This window comes from Centroberyx affinis, unplaced genomic scaffold (assembly GCF_046629955.1).
Source record: "Centroberyx affinis isolate AG114_WGS23_722 - 3 ecotype Tasmania unplaced genomic scaffold, CSIRO-AGI_Caff_v1 ptg002929l_1, whole genome shotgun sequence".
Taxonomy (NCBI): Eukaryota; Metazoa; Chordata; class Actinopteri; order Beryciformes; family Berycidae; genus Centroberyx; species Centroberyx affinis.
In genome coordinates this window covers 235,556-256,138 of record NW_027281048.1, presented here as the reverse complement: position 1 = coordinate 256,138, position 20,583 = coordinate 235,556, and the positions used below count along the sequence as shown (strand labels likewise).

Genomic DNA, 20,583 nt, shown 5'->3' with positions numbered 1-20,583 from the left:
AAAGCGACAGTGCATGCTTGTACCCAGACTTCAGAGCATGCACAATGCACCTCAAAGTACGAATCACAATAATCGGACACGTCCACGCATCTTCAACACATCGGCGCATTAAAAAAAAAAAAAAAAAAAAAAAAAAGCAAGATCAACGGGAATCTGTGTCTTTCAGTACGAGCTGGCGCAACTCTATACGTCCCTGCGGTGAAGGCTGCACGCATCGGCAGTGAAAGCAGCTTACTCTCTTCGCATTGTCGTCCTCCGGGAGACACGTTGCTCCGTTTCCCGTGGCTTTGCAGGTGTGCCGTGTGGATTTCTTAAAGGTGTCATCTCGGTCTACTACGGTGTGATGTTGCTGATCTCGCTACAAGGCGCTGTGTTTGTTAGGCTATATAGGCTGCGCTCCATCCCCATCTCCTGCCACCCACTTCCTACTAAACAAAACCAAATGGCGTTTAACCCCTCCGCGACCAGAGGCTTTGCAGCTGAAGACGGCTTTATGACTTATGATGAGGGATTTTTGCATCTCTTATGTCGGTGTAATCACTTTTAGGGTACAATGTGGTGTACTTTAGTCCAAAATAGGGGTTCCCAAATGTTTCATGTCCACCATCTGAGATTTGTATTGTTAGATGTGACTGTATAAGTGTAAATACTGTATACCGGTAGGTGTGGAGATAATAACAGTAAGAAGGAGTGAACCTCTGATCAAAATATAAATTCCCTCATTCTTTCAGTGTCCCAACTTGAAATGCAAATAGTGAAATTAGACCTACTCCTCATTTTGCTGGGGACCACACTTTGGGAACCACAAACCAAAGGATCTAAATGCCAAAGTCTAATTGTGCTGCACTGAATTAACAGTCAACATCGCCTGTTTCCAGGCTTCTGTTGCATCCCAATGATAAATAGCATCACACGCTATGCATTATTCAACATTCACACCTGTCACACATGGGATTCACTGCCACATAACATTTCACAGCTCCTCACCCTCCCAGTGACTTGCATCCCTGATCTAAATGTTAATGAATGAACACTGGCAGAAACAAATTCCCACCGTGTTGATTTTCAAAGCAAGGCTCTGCCGTGCTGTTGATAGATTAACTAAAACTGTGTGGTCGCTGCAGATCTGACCCTATCCGGATCAATTCAGCATTCCTGCCCCCATCGAGCCCACGAACAGATGTGGGTCTATCATCAATAAAGGGAATGCAAGTCCTAATCAGCACTAAAGGGAAATGCCATTCGTTTTCATTCCCGCACAAATTACCACTGTGTGTTAGTGACTTAGCATTGTATAGTTCCCTGAGATACAGGACTGTGAAGGCAAGGTAATGAGAGTCAAGAGCAAAGTCCATCACTGTGTTCGCACAATGCGGTGCATTTGTCAGGATGATATTTCACTGTTAAACATTCTCATAAGGAAGAGAGAGAGAGAGAGAGAGAGAGAGAGAGAGAAAGAGAGAGAGGCCGGTCAAAGGTGGGCGGTGGGATGGATCAATGGGGAGAGAAGAGAAATACACAGCAGAGGCCAAGCAGCTGGTCCAGCTCCGGCTCCGGCTCCGGCTCCAGGACGGAGGCAGAGACAAGAGGGAGACTTAGTGGCTTTTAGCATCGTGGCCTTAATGTTCCCCGTCTCTCAGAGCAGACTGGGCTGGCAGGCTCAGGCACTCTCACCCCGGGATTTACTGCTGACAGATCGCTCTGGGTTCAACCAAAGCCCCCCCCCCCCCTCCCTCCTCCTCCTCCTCTCTGCCTCTCTCTCTCTCACACACAGAAACATTTAGTCCCCCCCCCCACACACACATAGACACTGCTCCTCTCATCTTCATTTGTCACTCCCTTTTCTTTCACCTAAATACATACAGCTGGCAGTTTAACATTGCTATAAAACCTTGATGGTTGAACAAAACAAGGGTTAGACTGATATATCGGTGCCAATATCGGCCTTCTATAAAAAATCTGATATTACACTGGTTGTCTATGGGAAGGCTCTGAGCCTGATGCAACATTCTGATCAGATTTGACACAGGCATGCTTGAGTTATCATTATTGTTATCATTCTGGGTTTCAATGGGGAGTTTTAGTGCTGTCAAGAATAACATTATGGGGGAAACTCTGAATGCTTGTATTTTTGGCATGAAAATGGTCAAATCATAACATATTGAATATCAATCCAATCCAAAAAATAACAGAATCAGCCATGTCAGTCAAACCCTAAACAAAACAGTGGAATAAACTGGAAACAGAGGTAAAGCAGGATAATAACCAAGATCTTCCAAAAAAGAAATCATCAATAAAAACAGTGTTGCGAATCGAAATGCATCAGTGCCGTCAGGTGGAAAGCGATGCTTTGTAGAGTGACCCAGTTACCAGCTTGTCTGACTTCGCCAGCACATTTAAGCCTATGCTGCTTTCCTTATTAATATTAAATAATTAATGAAGGCCCATGAATTTTACATCTTTTTTTTTGTTCATTAGGTACTGTGAGATTTGAAGGGGAGGGGCAGCGGTGTTTAGAGCTCTTGCACGGCACATTTCGAACGCACAAAGACTTTTCCCTGTATTGCCCCGTGCAAAAGGCCCTAAAAAAATGATGTCACCCCTTTCAGAGGATGCCCCGAGGGAGCTCACATCAGGTCAGCTCTCCGCAGCCGAGAGCTTGGCAGGGCTGGGATTTAGAAAACGCCTGCCGCTCGCACGATCCCATTTCCCCTTCCAAATGTCCTGGTAAGCCTGTCTCACAAGCGCCACGTCAGCCAGCATCTCCTCATAGGCGGAGAGTGCCTCCCCCTGGGTTTAACTCTGCTGTGTGTGTGTGTGTGTGTGTGTGTGTGTGTGTGTGTGTCCAGCGCAGGGTAATGAAAGGAGTCGGCATTTCCCCCTATTGACACAACTTATAATATGCAAGCATTATTCTAAGAGAAAGTCTCCCCCAGTGACTAAGCAGATCGATCGTTTGTGTGCGTATGCCATTACGCTACATATCGGTTGTGTAACACAGTACAACTTAATCAATGTAGAACTCAGAAAGTGTGGAACTAGTTTTCATTGGCTGATGTTGTGCACATTGTTGTGTACTCCTCCTTCCATTGATCTGACACAGTGGCTTTACTTTCAGGGTGCACACACTCAATAGCCATGGCATTTACAATCTACACTCTGCACATTAAATGAACCATGACCAATACACTTCTTTCTTCGTTTTCTCTCCCTTCATCCATGTCCACCTGAGACTTCTCTTCCCCCTCCACCTCTTCAACTCCTCCTCCCTTGCCTCTCTCCTCTATTTCTCTCTTCAATCTGAGAGGAGTAATCAGGTATGGCCTCTCTCTTGCAACCACACATTTGTACATGTATCCTCCACTTTAAGTACAGATTTCAGGGGGGAAACTGTATGAGGCAAGCAACAATTTACTTGTTTTCTAGCCCCCATGTTAAATTTGAACAAACTGCCCACAGCTCCGAATCCTCATCCCCCCAGCTCTCCCCTTGCACCTCCCTTTGGTCCCCCTCATCTCTTCCCATTGTCCTCCTCATTCATCCATCTACCCTGTTCCATCAACTGCCCCTTGTCCTGCGGCTCCACTTCCTTCACTACCCTCCTCGCTGAAACCCCCGACACCTCCCCTCTCCTCCTCTCTGCCCCCACCTCCTCCTCCTTGTTCTAGTCTTGTCTAGAAGTGGGTCACAGACTACAGCTGCGCTAAAAGCCTGGCCTGGGAAGAGGAGCTTCTCTAAATAAAACACCAGACGACCAGCAGTCTCAGGGGTGCCCCGTCATACATACATAAAACTAACAAAGATGGAGAGGCGAGGAGAGGAGAGGAGAGGAGGGGAGAGGGGAAGGAGTTCAAGAGAGAGAGGTAATATATATGCCGCTTGATCGGTTAAGTGGCTTTCTGCCCTTGTTGACTCTGTTCAGTGCAAACACAGGCAGAAAGCTATTTCCGCTAGTATTTATTATACCAAAACATCAGGGCTTTTATTCATAAAATATCTTTTATCTTATCTCTCACTTGAGAACAGTTTATTTTGTCTTGTGACCTGGTTAGCAGATTAATACATTTGTTCTAAGATACTTATATCAGCGTATTTATTTACGCTGAATGTTCAAAATATTAGGGATATCTTCCTGATGTTAAGTTTTGCACAATCCACATCTCAATTGTCTTAAAGCTTAAAAATCCTTCTCTTTATCTACATCTCCTCCTTTGTGACTGGTAAAGATTTAATAAATCAATATGGGATAATAGCTTTTTATCGGCATTCACCTCATCAGTGGACTTCATGAAAAGAGTAAGTGTCCCTAATATTTTGTACATTCAGTGTACACAGCCTCAGAAGAAAAGGAATGTTTCCTCCTATAAAACATACAGCAAGCACTGCTGTATGGTGAAGAAATATGAGCACCCACACTGCAGGGACATATAGAGAGGATGTAACACTTGATTCCTGTGATTGTGTCACCTTCACAACTGGGGTAGAGATCTGAGGTGAGCTTGAGTCATTTCCCTTCCCGTCACTGTCACATCGGCTGCAGCAGCATGGCAGAACCTGCTACATGTTCTTTTATACGACTGCCTGAGCCTATATGGCATTATATGCTTTTATATGTGCACTTTTATCATGGCTGGATTGACTTGCCTTTATTGTGTTGTTTATAATTCATGAGCAGCATGCAGAAATACCGTAAATGTTGCTTTTTGGTGTAATAGACAGCTGATAATGAGTCCCCCTTGTGAAAAAGGGTTCATGAAAATAGGATCAAGCCAAAAGAACATAGTAATTATTCAGAAAAATCAAAAGTTGACATGTGTAGATGCATTTTTCTGCATGTCACAGCCATGTATGCCAAAATTATAATCCATTTCTACTGATATCTACAGCTCCACCAGCGATATACTGAAACTTTAACTTGGCAGGGGAAAAAATCAAACACATTATGGGGCAATAGGGACACACGGTGGAAAAGATCTGCTATTACAATTCAAACAAGGCACCATCTGCTGAGGGGGACAAAGAAGTATGTCGAGGCTCCTGAGAGAGCTCGACAAAGATCACTTATCTCAGGACCAGGTACAACACACTCCGGGGAGACTGGAGATAACATGGCTGGATTTTACTTTGTTAATCCACGGCTGAGACGCAGCTTTAGACCAGACTGTTCCATTTGGACCGGACACCATGGGACCGCACACACGTGACGTCACTCGGCCAGTTGAGAGAGCTGAAGTCTCCTCTAATGTTAAGAGCACTTTACCCGGGAAAAAGCTGATGTTAAAGAATCATTCAGAGTGCCAGCTTGAAATGCCAAGCAGAGGCTTACGCATGGTAATTAATTAAGAAGTCCTGAAAGGTCAGTTATACAGATGATGACATTTAGAACATCAATTTTGCCATCTGATACTTTTACCAAGATGGTGAAGATTATCTTTGATTCGGTGCTCAATAGAACAGAATCAGCGACATTACCCTGACCTTTTCCGGTACAACTATTTAATTACAAACTACTGTTATTCCCTACACACTAAACTATACTAAACATTACATTACATCATGCATTTCAAATTATTTTCTGATTGAGGTGAATTCAGCACTTCAGGTAACTAACTTAAAATGGAGGTAATTGTGTGGGATACATATGACTGCATTCAGCCTTCTCAACCGTTAGATCTGGGAACTTTTTTTTTTCCTAGAACACTCTCAGCTGTCAATTAGCTCTCCCATCCAGAGCCCACTTTAAACTTGTGTTATTTAAACCTGGATGGCGATGTCATGTATGCCCTATGTTCAGACTGAAAGCCAATATATTTGGGCCCCTCTGTTTGCCTGGCGAGTCAAATAACTGAACAAGGCCACATTCATTGATTTGAACATCAACACTGGGGAGATGGATCAAGAAAGGAAGGAAAAAGGTCAGATAATTTCCGAAGATGTCACTCCACTATGCCTTCAGCGTTCATTTCTTGGAGCTTCCTCTGACTCACAGTTGAAGTATCTAGTATTTTCACGACTCTGTCACCACCACACACATTCATTCATGAATGCTTTCTGTGTCAATGGTGGAAAGGAGCCAGCTCAATCCCATTATCGCAACTAATGAGACGACGTGAAAAGAAACTGGGACTATCTAGGGTATCCGCCACAGGGATTAGAGACCTGTTGACTCGTCGTGACCTGGGTCTTGACGTTATTCCTGGCGAGGTTGCGCTGTCCTTGGTGCTGAAAACAGCCACAACTAACTGCACAGGTTTAGAGGGGGAATGCCTCTCAGTTCAAGAACTCATGTTATTCCTTTGGTGTTATTCCTTTTGATGTCATGATGCTGTTCAGACTGCACAGCTATCGCCTAGACGGTTCATAAGAAAATGATTTTGTGGCTTCACAGAATGTTAATGAGTTTTTCCACTCACCTACTTACCAAATGTGCTTTACTACATAATACGGATTACACTATAGTCAATGGGTATTTAACAAGGGGAAAGGTAAGTAGCAGTACTGCTGACGAAAACAAGTTGATCCATTTGATTGTTAGAGTTAATAAGGGGAATACCATCTGACTTCCATCTGACCTTAACCTCCCCGACTGTAGTGGAAAATCTACAGTATTCAAAATGTAAAACACTTCACAATATACAGTTTATAACACTTAAAACTGGAGAGAATCGAGAGGTAGAAATTTCTAATGCTGTTGGCTCATTCAGGATAGGTGACTGAAATTTGATTTGCAATATACCATATTAATTACCATATCAATGTTGTCTAAAGACACAATCTGAGCTCTTATAAATAAGAAGGAATACAACCTTATTTACTTAAAAATGTTAAACTACTTCCTAGGCAGTAGACATTTAACAAGAAAATATTTTTGTGGGTTTGCAGAATGTTAATTTGAGCTCTTTTTATTTTATTTTATAGTTTCTTAATCAGAAAATGTACTCTAATCGCTTGTATCTTGGGTCTTCTGGGTTGATTGATCTTCTTTTCAGTCTCTATGCAGCTCTATTCTCTCGACTTGGCGATGGGAAACTGTGTATGTTCAATAAAACAAACTAGACATTCTTGGGTAATAGGATTCACACATCTAGTCAAGAAAAATTCTCCATACATTCCTTCTGGCAGCCATCCTAAATTTAATTATGGCCGGTAATGAGTGGAAACAAAAAACCTGCAACTTATTCGATTGGTTGTAATCTGCTTTACCCCATGTGAACCTCAAGGTCACCTTAATCCTTATTGTCTGCTAAGACATCGCTATTTCATTCAGACAACAAAGGAGCCACTCTTGCACATTATCAATGGTTGACCTTGCATTATGAGATTGTTAAGGATTTTTTCCATGTTTTTATCTGTTTCAAACAAGAAAATATAGAGTGGAAAATGTATACAGAACAAATTAAATTGTATTAATTTAGTTTCTATTCAGTTTTAAAGAATAAGGAGCGAAACATTCATGGCATTTATTTAAAGTGTAGGAACACTTAACAGCACGTGGAAATATCTTTTGCAAAAATGACCCTCATGACTGACTGCATACCTCCAGCCTGCTGTACATGCACTCAGTGTATTCATTGTTTAAGCCCATTCCTAATTGTTGTTTACAGACCAGTGTTGACTGTCTGGAAGCCTCTATCCCATAAACGTCTCCATTCAGCCGCGACGGAACAATGGGACGGTGATCTAATAGAATTAAAAGAGGAAGTCTTAAACTGGAGAAGATCCCGGCTTAGCCCTCTCCTGTCCTGGGCTATCTATTTACAATCCTATTGACGCAGCAGGAGATGGGGCTACTGTGGGGGATTTGACGTGAGCCTGGGGGAGGTTCTAAAAGGAAGTACAGAAAGCAAGGATCAAGGCTGGAACCTGAGAAGACGTGACAGATCCAGCACAGCTACGTATCGGTCTGGTCAGAGAGATCCAGACGCCTCCTGCTGTCCTGCTGAAAACCCAAAGCCTAACTTCCCGAGACGGGCTTGCGGATTTTGCCTTCAGCCTCCTGACACCCCAGCACCATCACAAGACCATAACCATGGAACCTGTGGTCCAGACCGTGACCGCCACAGCCTCCGACAGAGACTCTTTCCCCAGGAGAGCTATGAGAGCAACACCCAGAGGAGCCTCGTCCCAGTTTGTAGGGAGCTCCATAATCATTCTGTCCTCGTTTGCTGTGTCCACCTTGGCTATGAACTGCGGAAAGAAGATCCAGGAGTCCAGACAGAAGCCCAATGAGAACTAGCAGCTGTGGACCCATGGATATGCCTTTTCTTGTTTTTTATTTAACTTTAGCTAAATGTATTTTTATGATTTATACAATGGATATCCGACATAGCCAGCTGCTGTTTGTGTTCCCGTATTTACATTCAACGTGTGTGCTGTCATACACAACCAGTTACCAGTGTGTTAACACTGGTAACTTGGAGAAAAGGCCTGAAGAGGCAGAAGAGGACAGGCCTCTCATGGGATGTGAGAGAGGTCAACAACACAACACTCCAAGACTGCTGTGATTTCTGAGAAGACGGATTGATCAATTCAATGCCAAATGTGCTTTGTTAGGTAACAAAGATTACTCTGTAGTCAGCTGGTATTTAGCAAGGGGAAAAGTAGTGTTGATGATGAAAAAACGGCTAATGCATTTGATTGTTTGTGATAATATAGGGAATACATCCAACTTCATCCTCCTTTTAAGATCCTAATTGTAGTAGACATCTATAGTATTCACAATACATAACACTTAACAAAACAAAGACAACAGAGAATTAAGAAGAAAACCTGGAAGATGTTTTGTTTTGGTTAGAAACGTCTAATGCTGTGGTTCACTGAGGACAGATGACTGAAATTTGACTCACAACATATGAATATATTAAGCTAGCATAAATAAGAATCCATACCTCATTTATTTAAAAGAAAATGCTAGACTACAGTTACCCAGGAAAAAATGCAATGCAAAACCCAATCAAAGAGGAACTGTTTCAGTGTCTGTGAAAGAAGCTGTGCTGCGTCACTAACGAATTTTACTCAAGTTGTACTCAGTTTCCATTTTGTATCTGCCATATTGTAATACTGTGTTTGCACTTTGCGCCCCTTCAAGTCAGCATGTGGAACAGGGTTGGGTTGAGAACTCATAATGGTCCAAGTGAAAGCGCTCCACTGAAGTGGATTGACAGTTTGACAGAGGTGTATTTTGTCAGATTGCCACCAGAGGGCAGTAGTGGAATTCAAGACCATCAATTCAAGTCTGTCCAAACCGCCCAAAATTTGCCCTTTTTGCTTCTGTGTACACAAGTTATGTGGTAACAAGGGCTATAAGAAAGACAAATAAATGAATGAGTTTTTAAAAAAAGTTTCTTTTATATATAAAAAACACAATGAGGACAAATGAAGGTCGATTGCCATTCAAGTTTGCATGGGAAATACAAACAGCACACCTATAAATTGTTTCATCAAGAAAGTCCATCCAGATCTGTGCCCGAGACTCACGTGTTTGGCTGTATGAAAATCTCAGAAGTTGGTGATGATGATGATGTGTGTGTGTGTGTGTGTGTGTGCCTTGTCTAATGCGTGTCTCAGAGTGTGTCCAGGCTCTGCAGCCTCCTCTCGGTGAAGAAGCGGTGTGTCTGGTGGGCGGGGTCCTGGTCGTTACTTCCTGCTGCCTGGCTGAAGTAGGACAACATGGACGTGTTGTTCTGCCGCCGCGCTGCCTTCTCCCCGTCCTCTTCGTCATCATCCCTGAGGACAGATTGCAAAACAAGACTGATTTTACACTGGGGGTTATTTATGACAGATCCTGAGGTCAACTGATTTGCACAGAAATTTGTACCAGTAAGCGTGAACTGGAAATCAAAGGGCTTGTTTTATATAGAACACGCACACCAACGAATATGCATGCATGTGTGCCTGCACACACACACATACAAAATCAATTATCAAAAGCATTTTTGTCAAGTTTGCTGAACTTCAGTGGTATTCCCATTTAACTCCCTCACTCCTACATCAAGCTCTTTTCCCACCCTTGAATCTATAGTCAGAATAAATCAGAATGTGCAGGCTCCTTACCAGTGGATGGTGACAGCCTTGCTGTCCATCAAGGTCTGTGCAGTGCTCCAGCTGAAGCGGACAAACTGGGAGTAACCAAACACTGGGTCCAGGTACTTCAGCATCCATGCTTTAGTCTTGGGGTCTGGAAACAGGAACAGGAGGGAAGTCAGAATACTCACAGCTCCCAGAACGTCAGTGTATCTAATATTCATCAGTTTTTACATGGATAGCTTTTTAATAGTCCATCTCTTGTTTAGAGTCTTTCTTGAATAGCAGGAGAGTGACAACATAAAAAATGGAATGCCTGATAATTATTATAATGCACTAAAATGTGCATTTTATTCAATACACTTCTAACAACAGTTTTTCAACTGGTTGTCATTAGGTAAGGAATAAGCGGAGGAGTTGGAGGAGTGCTGTTCACTACATATTGTTTCTGATGTTACCATTGGGGTATCCTGAGCCGTAGTCTGTATCCACCTCTCCCAGGTCCTCAGCAAAATTCCAGCCTTTTACAGCATGATCCCTGGCCACCTGAGGATCAGCGCACAACATCAGCAAAGCCACCGACTCAATTTGGACAGAGCTTAAAATGTGGACTTTTCAGTTTTCAGTGGCAGCCATATTACCTCCACAATCCTGTACTATGACCGTTGCTAAGTAACAAGCAAATCTATTCAAGCAGACATTTAAAATGTTAGGCATCTACCTCACCATTGCAAAGTTAAGGAGGAGATTATATTTAAACCTAAAGGAACGGTAGATAAGTTTGAAGGAAAACTAGAAGATGAACGTGCTCAGCCGTCCTCTCCCCTCCCTTCCCTACCCAGCACACAATTGACGAACAACACAGAGTGAAGCCCTCCTGCTCTAAAGTTTGCCAGATGCACAAAATTTACTTTAAAAAAATAAATAAAACATAGAGCACTGGTGCTATCAATATTGCAGAGATTCTGACATTTTATCTCACTCATTTATGTTCACCGAACATTGGTATTACGTTTGCTAAATTCAAACAAAATGTGAACTTATAAAACCTTCCTACAATGTAATGAGAAGGGGCAGTAACATGCACAAGCTGGTACATTTTTTTCTATCCATGGTTCTGGACACCAGGGTCTACAATTATAAAACTTCAAAGAACAAGAGACTGCTGGTCAAGTTACATAGTCACACTGTATAAGTGTCACTATAGAAAACTGATCTCAGATCACCAGTCCAGATCACAACTCCTGTTGTAAAACCTACCCACCTCTGTTCTGAAATGAACACATGAATGAGTAACTAAAAACAACCAGCTGAAAGCAAGGGAATGAATCGGGTTGCTTCTCATAAATTCCTTTCATTTATTTAAAAGCAAAGACCTTTGAAACAGTGAAAAGACTTGCTTTCACTGAGCCATTGCCCCCACTCACAGGATCAAATTCAGCACACAGATAGAGAAGTGAAGCGGATTCATGGTGAACAATCAAACTTCTGAACAAGTTGAAGTAAAAGACTGAAGACTGCAATATGGGGTGTGAGAGAGAATGAGACATAGGGAGGAGAAATTGTGACAAAATTGAAAGTGACAAAAGAAAGATGCAGAGATATGATTCCCTGGCGGCCACTAACCTTGGCACAGATACTGGCAGCGCTGACGATGGGGAAGAGGGAGTCGGCCTTCGGCCTCACTGTCACTTCCAAGCCCGGGAACCGCTGGGAGAGCTTCTGCTCGTACTTATCTGCCGGGCCGACTGTGTCCACAAACACCTGCAGGACGACAGGACAGACGGATGAAAGTTGTTGTTGCTCTGACACAGCAATATTTTATCAGAAACTACGACTCAATACAACACAATAAAAACGATTGATGATTTATGGATAAATTATTTATAGATATGTATTACTTTTCTCTATACCTCTTTGAGTTGAACCCCACTGTCCAAGGCATACTGTACTAGACCAATCGCTGCATCATGTGAAAGGGCGTTCAGGTTGTATTTTGCCCTGTGGAAAGTAGACACTTTGTTAGTGTGTGTGCAAAGACAACATGCCATATGGATAAGAAACAAAGAAAGCAACACTGTGAAACCCTGTATGTTTCAAAGTACCTCTGTAACATGCTGGTGGAGATGGTGTTGGGTGAGATAATCTGGAGAGCCCATCCCACAAAGCCTTTGGCCTCATCCAGTTTATGAAAGAGATTCTCTCTTTCTGCCTCTGTTAGTGTCTTTGAATCTGGTCAGGGAATGAAAAACACATTTCAGTCTGTTTGTTTTGAAATGTAAGTTGAAAATGTAAGTTATTCATTTGCAGTTGGTGATTTTATCTAATTTAACAAGGGAGATGGTGAACAAGTTCATCTCACTCTTTCCCCAAATTCTTTGGGATGATTTACAAGGAGGACAAATTATAAAGTTTTTGCTAAGAAAGTCAACAGGATTACCTGCCACTTTCAAGTCCTTGAGCTCCTCCTTTCTGGAAACCGGACAGAAACATATTCCATAAACCATGGGCCCTGGACCACATACAAATAAAACAACATGATTATTGACAATATACCATAACACATGTCACACAGTACAGTGATTGCTCACACAATGAAAGCTGCATTCAGGTTTGGGCAGTAGACAGCAAATCAAGTTTGTGGAAACAATTTCTAATGTGTTTTACAGTTGTAAATGCCCAAGCTTTGAATTTAGATAATACAATGTGAACATCAGAGTGCCACCAGACAGCAGGATGAATTGTTTTAAATATCATTATCTAAATAGCCTAAAGAGAACTATTGTCATAATTTTCAAATGACCCAACCAAGCACCACTGTAGATGAAACCTTTATTGTCCTAAAGGTATCTGCTTTACAAATTATGAGCCAACACAAAACACAATCAATTAACCAACTAATGGTGAATAAAACTGATGTCTTCAGGGAACCAAACTTTGAATATTAAAGTAAGTTCCCAAATTATTCTAGAGTGACAGATGGTTTGTGAATGGAACACCTTTGCCTGAAGCCCTTAGCTATGTAATGTAACCAAAGCATGCCCAAACCCTTGCAATATGAGGTAGTCTGAATAAAACACTGTAGGCTGTAGATTAGGAAGCTAAATGTCAGCTCAGCCCCCTGGAGAGACAGTAGAAGCAGTGGACAGCATCATACCCAGCACAGGCCCCCTGCCCGCCTCGTCAATGCCCAGACAGCAGTCCTCCTTCTTGCAGATATCAGGGATTTCAGAAACCAGACGGCAGCTCACCGAGTTGTCTGCTTCAAAGTCACCGAGATCCATGGCTGCTGCGCTGAAGAGGAGAAACACAGGAAATTAACTCTTTCTCCTATCAAGACTTTGCTCGTCAAATTTGGACTACTTCTCGCGGTACTTTCTCAACTCTCACAACTACAAAAGACACAGACACCTATCTAAATTTATGGTTAGCTCGTGTTCTCTGGCTTACTAACTCTGTAGCTAATGTTATTGTATTTTACCTGAAGCCAACCGCTAAGTTGTAACTCGTCTGAAACGTTAGCAAACGTTAGCTAATGCTACATGTTATTAAAAACCACCCTTAACTTCTGTAACCGAACATACGCTAATGTCTCATGTTTAAGTAACTAGCATATTCTCTAGGACTGCTAGAAGAACACTGTCCAATGTGTGTTTTTTGGATAAAACTGGATTAAGCTCATTCTCACCAAACGGGATGACAGGCTGTTCCCTCCGTGTTGTGATTCTGTCTGCTGCAGAATTTGGCGCCCTCGGAGTGACGCCACACTGCGGTGTCTGCTGGGAAATGTCGTTCAGAGTTGATAAGTCTGCCTACCACCCAATACTTAAAAGATACAGTACAACCTCTGTGGTCCTGCTATCTCTTTAATTCATCAGTGTGTGTATTTCTTGTTATTTTGTGTGTGTTTTTCTATCAACCATGAACTACAACAGTGTTTTCATTTTTTTTCCCACCAACCAAATTTCCTTGAGACCTAAACCAGGGGGGCTGCTAGGAACTCTGAGCTGACACACACACACACACACACACACACACACACACACACACACACACACACACACATTCCCACTTCCACCTTCCCACCCTTCAGTGACTACCTTACTAGGTGGCACCTCACCTCTCTGAAGGGCCTCCTCCAGCTTGAAGATACTTTCCCTTTCCCTCTAGCGACACTGCTGACTCACATTAATTTCAGCCTCAGTTTGGATATTGTAACCCCTCCATCCTTCTATCCCCCACACCCTCTTAACACAGTCCCATTCCAAGGAACTATCTGTACTTCAGATGCCCCCTGAATGAGTTTATACAGCAACTCTCCCTGTCTCTGCACCCAGGTCAGTGCAGACCTGCATGCAGCCTGTAGCTGAGACACAGCTGACTGTGAAGGCAGGGAGGAGAGAGGAAAGTAAAGGAAGGCCATGTACAAAAGTCCAAGTGTGTACAAGTTACTGAGCTGAAATTGGCCTTGCCTCTGGCTCTTTACACCCACCCCTTCTCTCTCTCTCTCTCTCTCTCTCTCTCTCTCTCTCTCTCTCTCTCTCTCTCTCCCTCTCTCTCTCACTGAATGGCTCTCTTTGTCTCGCTCAGTAACACGCAGTCCCCAGCCGATTAAATGTGGGGAATTAGTAGTCAATTTTAGCCTACCAAACACACAAACACACTAAACAGCTTAGGTTGGTGGGGCGCTGATCGTGTTGTTATTACAGTTCACACGTCAGCAGCCCTTTTTTTTTTTTTTTATTCACCTTTCACTTGCTAACTTTACCATGTGCTATCTCTGAATATCACTGCTGAAAAAAAATAATGACCTTACACAGGATTTTATAAATAAATTGATTTAATAGATGACAACATCAATAATATTTCAACATTGCTTTTTCTTGTAAGGAAGCAAAATACTCAGCGAATGTATAGCAAACACTTTACAAAACTATCCAGAATTATACAAAACGGAAGAAGCAAAGGTATGACACACAATGCATTATTACATACATAAAAATAACTACATGGTAAGAGGGTCAGTATAAAATGATACAGTATGCATCATGTAATAAAGGTAAAGCCTGTGGTAATGACCATTATTCACATTGCTGAAGAGGAGGAGGGCAGTTTGGACACAAAATGGGAAAAGCTGTAAAGAAGGAAACATGCTTTTGGCCTACATGCGGTGCAGGACGGTAGTACATGTGATTCTAATCCTTAAGTAGGACCCAAAGCTGGCCAATTATCTCAAGAGATTTGGTTGAGACTTTGTACTAATAGATTTTACCTCAGTAATTGGACAAATCAAATGTAATGCAACAAAAGAGGTATACACTTAAAAAGCATAAAAAAAAGAAGTCCAGTGACTAAACTGAAGGTTTAGTGCTATGAAATTTTTAATACCTTCAGCATTACTTGATCAGGTACCCAGGATAGTATTTCTCTATTACTATTGGCACAATATGAATAGAGTTGAGGTAATGTGTCCAAAACTGAGCGATATGTATGTAAGCTGAAATGTCTCTTAAGAGTTCTCTTTCCCTCTCTTTTTCCTTTTTTTTCCCCTTAAATGTTTGTTCAGTTCAATGAAGTCAACGAAAAGATGGACAGAAATAGAGACTGCATTTACGACAGATAAAGAAGGAAACCGAGTTACAACTGTCCTTATCTGGCCATCGAAACAAAACCCAGTGAACATTATTTTGAAACATACGACTCTTTTTCCCAAAGCAGTGGTGCGGATGTATAAGTGTAATATCAAATCAGTCACGATAAAGTTACACCCTTGGATGTCAACAACAACAATAAACTTACTACTCATATAAAATAACACTATGACGTCGAAAACATCTCCTTTAGTTTGGTTAATAAAATCTGATTATGTCAGTCTAAACCCAGCACTCCTGGGTCATATCATAGTTCATTCATCCATCCCACATCTGTTCAGCTTCGATGTGCGAAATCTCACTTGCCTACCTCTCGTATACACACTTGCTGTACATCTCAACTCATACACTTATGATGGCACACGTTTGTTAAGGTTTATTTATTTTGATTGGCTATTGACCATTGATTCACACTTTATAATGTGTGTTTGCATGTGGCTGTTTTTCAGGATAACTGTGTAAGGCCCCATGGATGCATCTCGCATTACATTGGCTAAACAAGTAAAAACTTCTAATATAACATCAATATGGCACGGGCGCACACATATACACAAATACACATACACACTTCCGCATTTATACAGACGCACACACAAACACACACACGCCCATTCGCACGCTTCCCATATTTCCCTCTGCTCGGCTCGGCTCCCTCAAGGTCTCGTGAGCGTGGTGTAGACCGGCTGCTCCCAGTGCGTGGGGCTGTGAGAGGGGGCCACGCTGGAGGGGTCTCCTATGGTGGTGTACAGGGGCCGCTGCGTGGGACCCATGTAGGAGAAGGCCGAGTACAGCCCCGGGGCCTGGCCGGAGTGGGCGTAGTACGCCCCGGGGGCCTGGTGCTCCCCGTACTCAAACTGCGCCCTGGAGGCCAGCGAGGGGAAAGCGGAGCCGTAGTGCGGGAGGCTGAGCGGGGTGTAGGTGACGTGGGTGCCTGAGGAGGGGGAGGACGAGGCCTCGGCGTAGTGGCTCCCGGACGCCGACTCGCTCTTGATCTGGGCCTTGGAGGGGTCCGAGGACGACGGGGAGGCCTGAGGCTGCTGCTGCTGCTTGGAGAGCCAGGGGGAGTGGCCGCTGGCCGCCGCCAGGGCGTAGGCGTACGAGGAGGCGGAGGATCCGGCCGCGGAGGCTCCGCCGGCGCTCTGCGGGTGGCCGTTGGGCGGGAGGTACTGGTCGAACTCGTTCACGTCGAAGGGCTCGATGTTGGACATCACCTCATGGCTGATCTCGCCGATGTCCATGGTGCCGAAGTCGATGTGGGGTTTGTTGCCGGATGACGAGGGGCCGCCGGTTCCCCCTTCGGCCCCCACACCCAGGCCTCCTCTGGACGCCCCTGAGCCCCCGCCCGCTCCTCCTCCCCCCTCCCTCTTTGCCTCTGCCAGTTTCCCAGATTGGAGCTCTGTCTTTGGGGTGGTGGGGGGCGTGGGCGGGCTGTGACCCTGACCTACAGAGAGAAAGAGGGGACAAATGGTCAGGTGAGCTGTTACATCAGACAGAGCAGCTCCAGAGGTTTGATTTTTCCTTCTGGCAATTACAAAGAGTAAGGAATTATGACAAAAAAAAATACTATTGAGGGGGAAAAACCTTCAAAATTATTATTTTTTGCAGAGGTTCAGATTTTCTTTTTGTTTTTATGTTCAGTGTTATATCCACTTGTTTGTTTGTAATGACGTTTTTTTCCCCGACCAAATCTCTCTTGAATGGGCTAAATATAAGCAAGAACACCGAGTCCAGTCGGAAACCACAGACATGGACAGCCAGAGGGAAAACCTGCGAGCCAACCTACCTGCAGGATGGTGGTGGTGATGGTGGTGGTGGTGCAGGTCACCCAGGGGAGACCCGGCCCCACCGTTATGCTCCAGATGCAGGGTCTTGTAGTGTGACTGGGAGTGGCTGGCCTCCCCTTCCCCCTGGCTGTCCGCCTCGCTGGCAGGCCCCAGTTTGCCGTTCTTGCGTCTTCGGGGCTGGTACTTGTACTCCGGGTAGTCCTTCTTGTGCTGCTTCCTCAGCCTCTCCGCCTCCTCGATGAATGGCCTCTTGTCGTTCTCGTTCAGCAGCCTAGGGGGAGGAAAACAGGGAGCGATTTTCAGCTCACAGGCGTTCCAGTTTAATGTGAAAGTACTTTTTTTTTCAGGAGATGTAAACTAATCTGTAAATAGCAAATATTAGTCACATCACATAGCATGCGTATTGGGTAAAAGCAGGGATGAAGTGGAGGGTAAACCCACCTAAACGCAATTAACTCATGTTTTTACACTGGTAGCCTATATTTTTGATTTTTTTGATTTTTATATATACATTTTAATGATGTAAATTCATAGTATATATCATAGTAAGCAGTGTCAAACTGATGGAGGTTATATGAAGTAGGATTTTTAAGGGGAAAGAACATGAACACTTTTATGAAAATATAATTGAGTTTTGTTTATACTGGTGGTTGTTGCCTTATGATGATCACCGACTGGAGGTCAAAGTTCGCCCTCTACCTCTACATCCCTGCTTATCATCACGCACAAACTACACAGGAAATGTACCAATATATGGCCACAGTGTGTGTTTTTTTTGTCCATATACAGACCTCCACAGTTTGCCAAGGGTCTTGCTGAGCTCCGCGTTGTGCAGGTGGGGGTACTGGTCGGCCAGTTTCCTCCTCGCCGCCTGCGCCCACACCATGAAGGCGTTCATGGGCCTTTTGACGTGCGGCTTGCTCTTGCTCCCGTTGTTGACGCGCACCGGCATGGGCACAAGTGTCCAGTCATATCCGTCCAGCACCTGGCTGACCGCCTCCCGGATGCCGATGGGGAAGCGGTCGTCTTCCTCCTCTGATTTGGCCCCGCTCCTGCCTTCCTCCCCGCCGCCGTCCGCCACGCAGAGCGCGGCCAGCTGCTGCGGCGGCCCGGCCAGAGGCGAGTCCTGGCCGCCTGGCGCGCCTGGGTGCGTCGGTGACAGCGAGTGGCCGTCGTCTGACCCTCCGGGACTCAGCTCCGCCTCGGACAGGCTGTGCTCCTCGCCGGACATTTTTTTTTTCTCAACCAATGAAAAAACAACCCCCGATTGGAAAATGTAATTTACAAAAAGTACAAGCTGTTGAAGGTAATAAAGACGTTTCAGCTGAATAAGATGTCTGGAGTCTGATGCGATCCCCGTTACTGCTGACTCTTCTCAGGCAAACCCATACTGCTGCGTAAAAGTCCCAAAATCCTTTCCGCCGTTGGCCCAGGTGGTTTGGAAATCCGTTTCACCAGAAGCACACCTGAAAATTATGTAAAGTTTAGAGCTTTCTGAACATAATTCAATACTAATAAACAAGTCAACAAAATCTTCTAATTTTCATAAGCCTGAATAAAACTGCCCTAAAGTTTAGGCCTTCTTGACATATAATGGTATGCTATTTTATCTGTGTGAGGGAGCTTGTGAAACAGGTGCTCTACCGTGTGTGTTTGAGAATTTAGCGTTTTAAATGTGGGCATATAAGAGACAACATATCACTAGCAACAAGTACAGGTTAATATCTGAACGAATAGAGCGCATCCAAAGAAGAATATTCTGCCCATGAAATATTTTGATTAGACTATAGTTGATGCAACGGCTCTTGAAATGAAAGCAACAGAGAATACAGTTGGCATCGGGTAAATATTGATAAGAAATAGTCTATTACCTTTTATCATAGAAATTTAGTAAAAAAAAAATTACATAACTTACCAATTTAGATTTCCAATGGTTCAACATGGGAGTGTGTGTGGCTGACTGTAGAGCCGATGAATGGCTGCTCTGTGTGGCAACACCGGAGCTTAAAGAGCGCCTTGTGAGAAGGACTGGGAGAAAAAAAAAGTGATTGAAAGTGGAAAACATTCCCAGAGAGGCAGCATTCCAACACACGGCTAGCCCCGCCCCCCGGCACACAGGCCGAGCTCCTATTGGCCCTCTAATTATCCTCCCGCTCTTTGATTGGAGGAGAGTAATATACTGTTAATGCCTGTCTGTCCGTCACCGTGAATATTTCCAATGAGAAGAGGTGAGATTTTACATCGGAGTGGCTTAAGTGACTCTACAGTGCAGCCATTTAGAGCCAAAAGAAGGCCAGCTTTGTTGGACGTGTTGACATGTTATATCAAACAAATAAACAATTATGAGGAGAGTTATTTGTGGTCAAATTATGCGACGTTTCTCAAAAAATCAGGATGGGATTGTATAGTTTGAATTTAGGGAGGGATGCATGGGAGGGCAACCCCACCTACAATCACTTTACCATGCGTTTTATACAGGAAACATATACCACGCTACACCTTTTGAGTTACAATCTGTATGATAAAAAAAAATCTACTAGGCCTACCTAGGTTACATAGTAAAAAGTAGACAGATAGAAGTTATATGAAAATATAATCTTCTTAAATTAATAAGTAATATTTTTTAAAATGTTCTGAATATGTAAAGGGCATGGTAAATAAAAATACATTGTGGTTGTTGGTCCATAGTTTACGCTCTTTTTTTTGTTACCACTACATCACTGGATGTTGGTTTATCCTAGTTTATATGAAAATGTAAACTAATATTAATTCATCCAGCATCTACATTTTTTGTCTATGACCATAATTAAATCGTTAATTGCCAACTATTTTTTCAAGAAATATTTGTAGGCTATACGCATTTCTGCTATTCTTTATCACAGCCCACTAGCCTGCAATATGATGAATTATAGTATAATCAATTGATGCGACTATTTCGTATCATTTAACTCGGAGGGCCCCGCACTCTCTAAGTTGGAAAGGATAAGGCATTGTGGAGCTGCTGTGTTTCAAAGTGTTTCAAATTAGAAGTTTAATTGATGAAGGGGATACTAACTTTATTGAAGCTGCTCACAAGATGCAATTGTTTCAATCACTCAACACCAGAATTTATTTAATTCGCCGAT

The 20,583-nt window shown here is 43.4% G+C and overlaps 2 protein-coding genes across 4 annotated transcripts; both read right to left on the bottom strand.

Moving 5' to 3' along the window:
• Nucleotides 1–9,324: 9,324 nt before the first annotated feature.
• rnaseh2a (ribonuclease H2, subunit A) lies at nt 9,325–13,764 on the bottom strand. 3 transcript variants are annotated; one of them, XM_071536705.1, is made up of 9 exons: nt 13,712–13,764; nt 13,181–13,317; nt 12,464–12,535; nt 12,129–12,255; nt 11,937–12,024; nt 11,650–11,787; nt 10,482–10,569; nt 10,054–10,177; nt 9,325–9,726 (listed from the first exon to the last, which is right to left on the bottom strand). In XM_071536705.1, the coding sequence occupies exons 2-9, from the start codon at nt 13,305–13,307 to the stop codon at nt 9,564–9,566; spliced, it is 927 nt and encodes a 308-aa protein (XP_071392806.1). In that variant the 5' UTR covers nt 13,308–13,317; nt 13,712–13,764; the 3' UTR covers nt 9,325–9,563. The 3 variants fall into 3 exon arrangements, with proteins under 3 accessions (XP_071392806.1, XP_071392807.1, XP_071392808.1); XM_071536706.1 differs by having other exon boundaries at nt 13,181–13,312; nt 13,712–13,746; XM_071536707.1 differs by lacking the exon at nt 13,712–13,764 and adding an exon at nt 13,505–13,662.
• Nucleotides 13,765–16,327: 2,563 nt separating this feature from the next.
• LOC139658581 (transcription factor SOX-10-like) lies at nt 16,328–18,425 on the bottom strand. Its single transcript, XM_071536709.1, has 4 exons — nt 18,250–18,425; nt 17,458–17,729; nt 17,034–17,115; nt 16,328–16,961 (listed from the first exon to the last, which is right to left on the bottom strand). The coding sequence occupies exons 1-4, from the start codon at nt 18,408–18,410 to the stop codon at nt 16,328–16,330; spliced, it is 1,149 nt and encodes a 382-aa protein (XP_071392810.1). The 5' UTR covers nt 18,411–18,425.
• Between the last annotated feature and the right edge of the window lie 2,158 nt (nt 18,426–20,583).

Excerpts from the sequence above, each read along its gene's own strand:
- LOC139658581 (XM_071536709.1), bottom strand. The coding sequence starts at position 18,410 with ATGCCGGTGCGCGTCAACAACGGGAGCAAGAGCAAGCCGCACGTCAAA. Across the intron at positions 17,730-18,249 it reads ACCCTTGGCAAACTGTGGAG|GCTGCTGAACGAGAACGACA; the intron begins GTCTGTATATGG and ends TCCTCCCCCTAG. Across the intron at positions 16,962-17,033 it reads CTGGCAGAGGCAAAGAGGGA|CGGCGGCCCCTCGTCATCCG; the intron begins GGGGGGAGGAGG and ends CGAAGGGGGAAC.
- rnaseh2a (XM_071536705.1), bottom strand. The coding sequence starts at position 13,307 with ATGGATCTCGGTGACTTTGAAGCAGACAACTCGGTGAGCTGCCGTCTG. Across the intron at positions 10,570-11,649 it reads CTGCCAGTATCTGTGCCAAG|GTGGCCAGGGATCATGCTGT; the intron begins GTTAGTGGCCGC and ends GCTGATCCTCAG. Across the intron at positions 9,727-10,053 it reads AAGGCTGTCACCATCCACTG|GGATGATGACGAAGAGGACG; the intron begins GTAAGGAGCCTG and ends ATCTGTCCTCAG.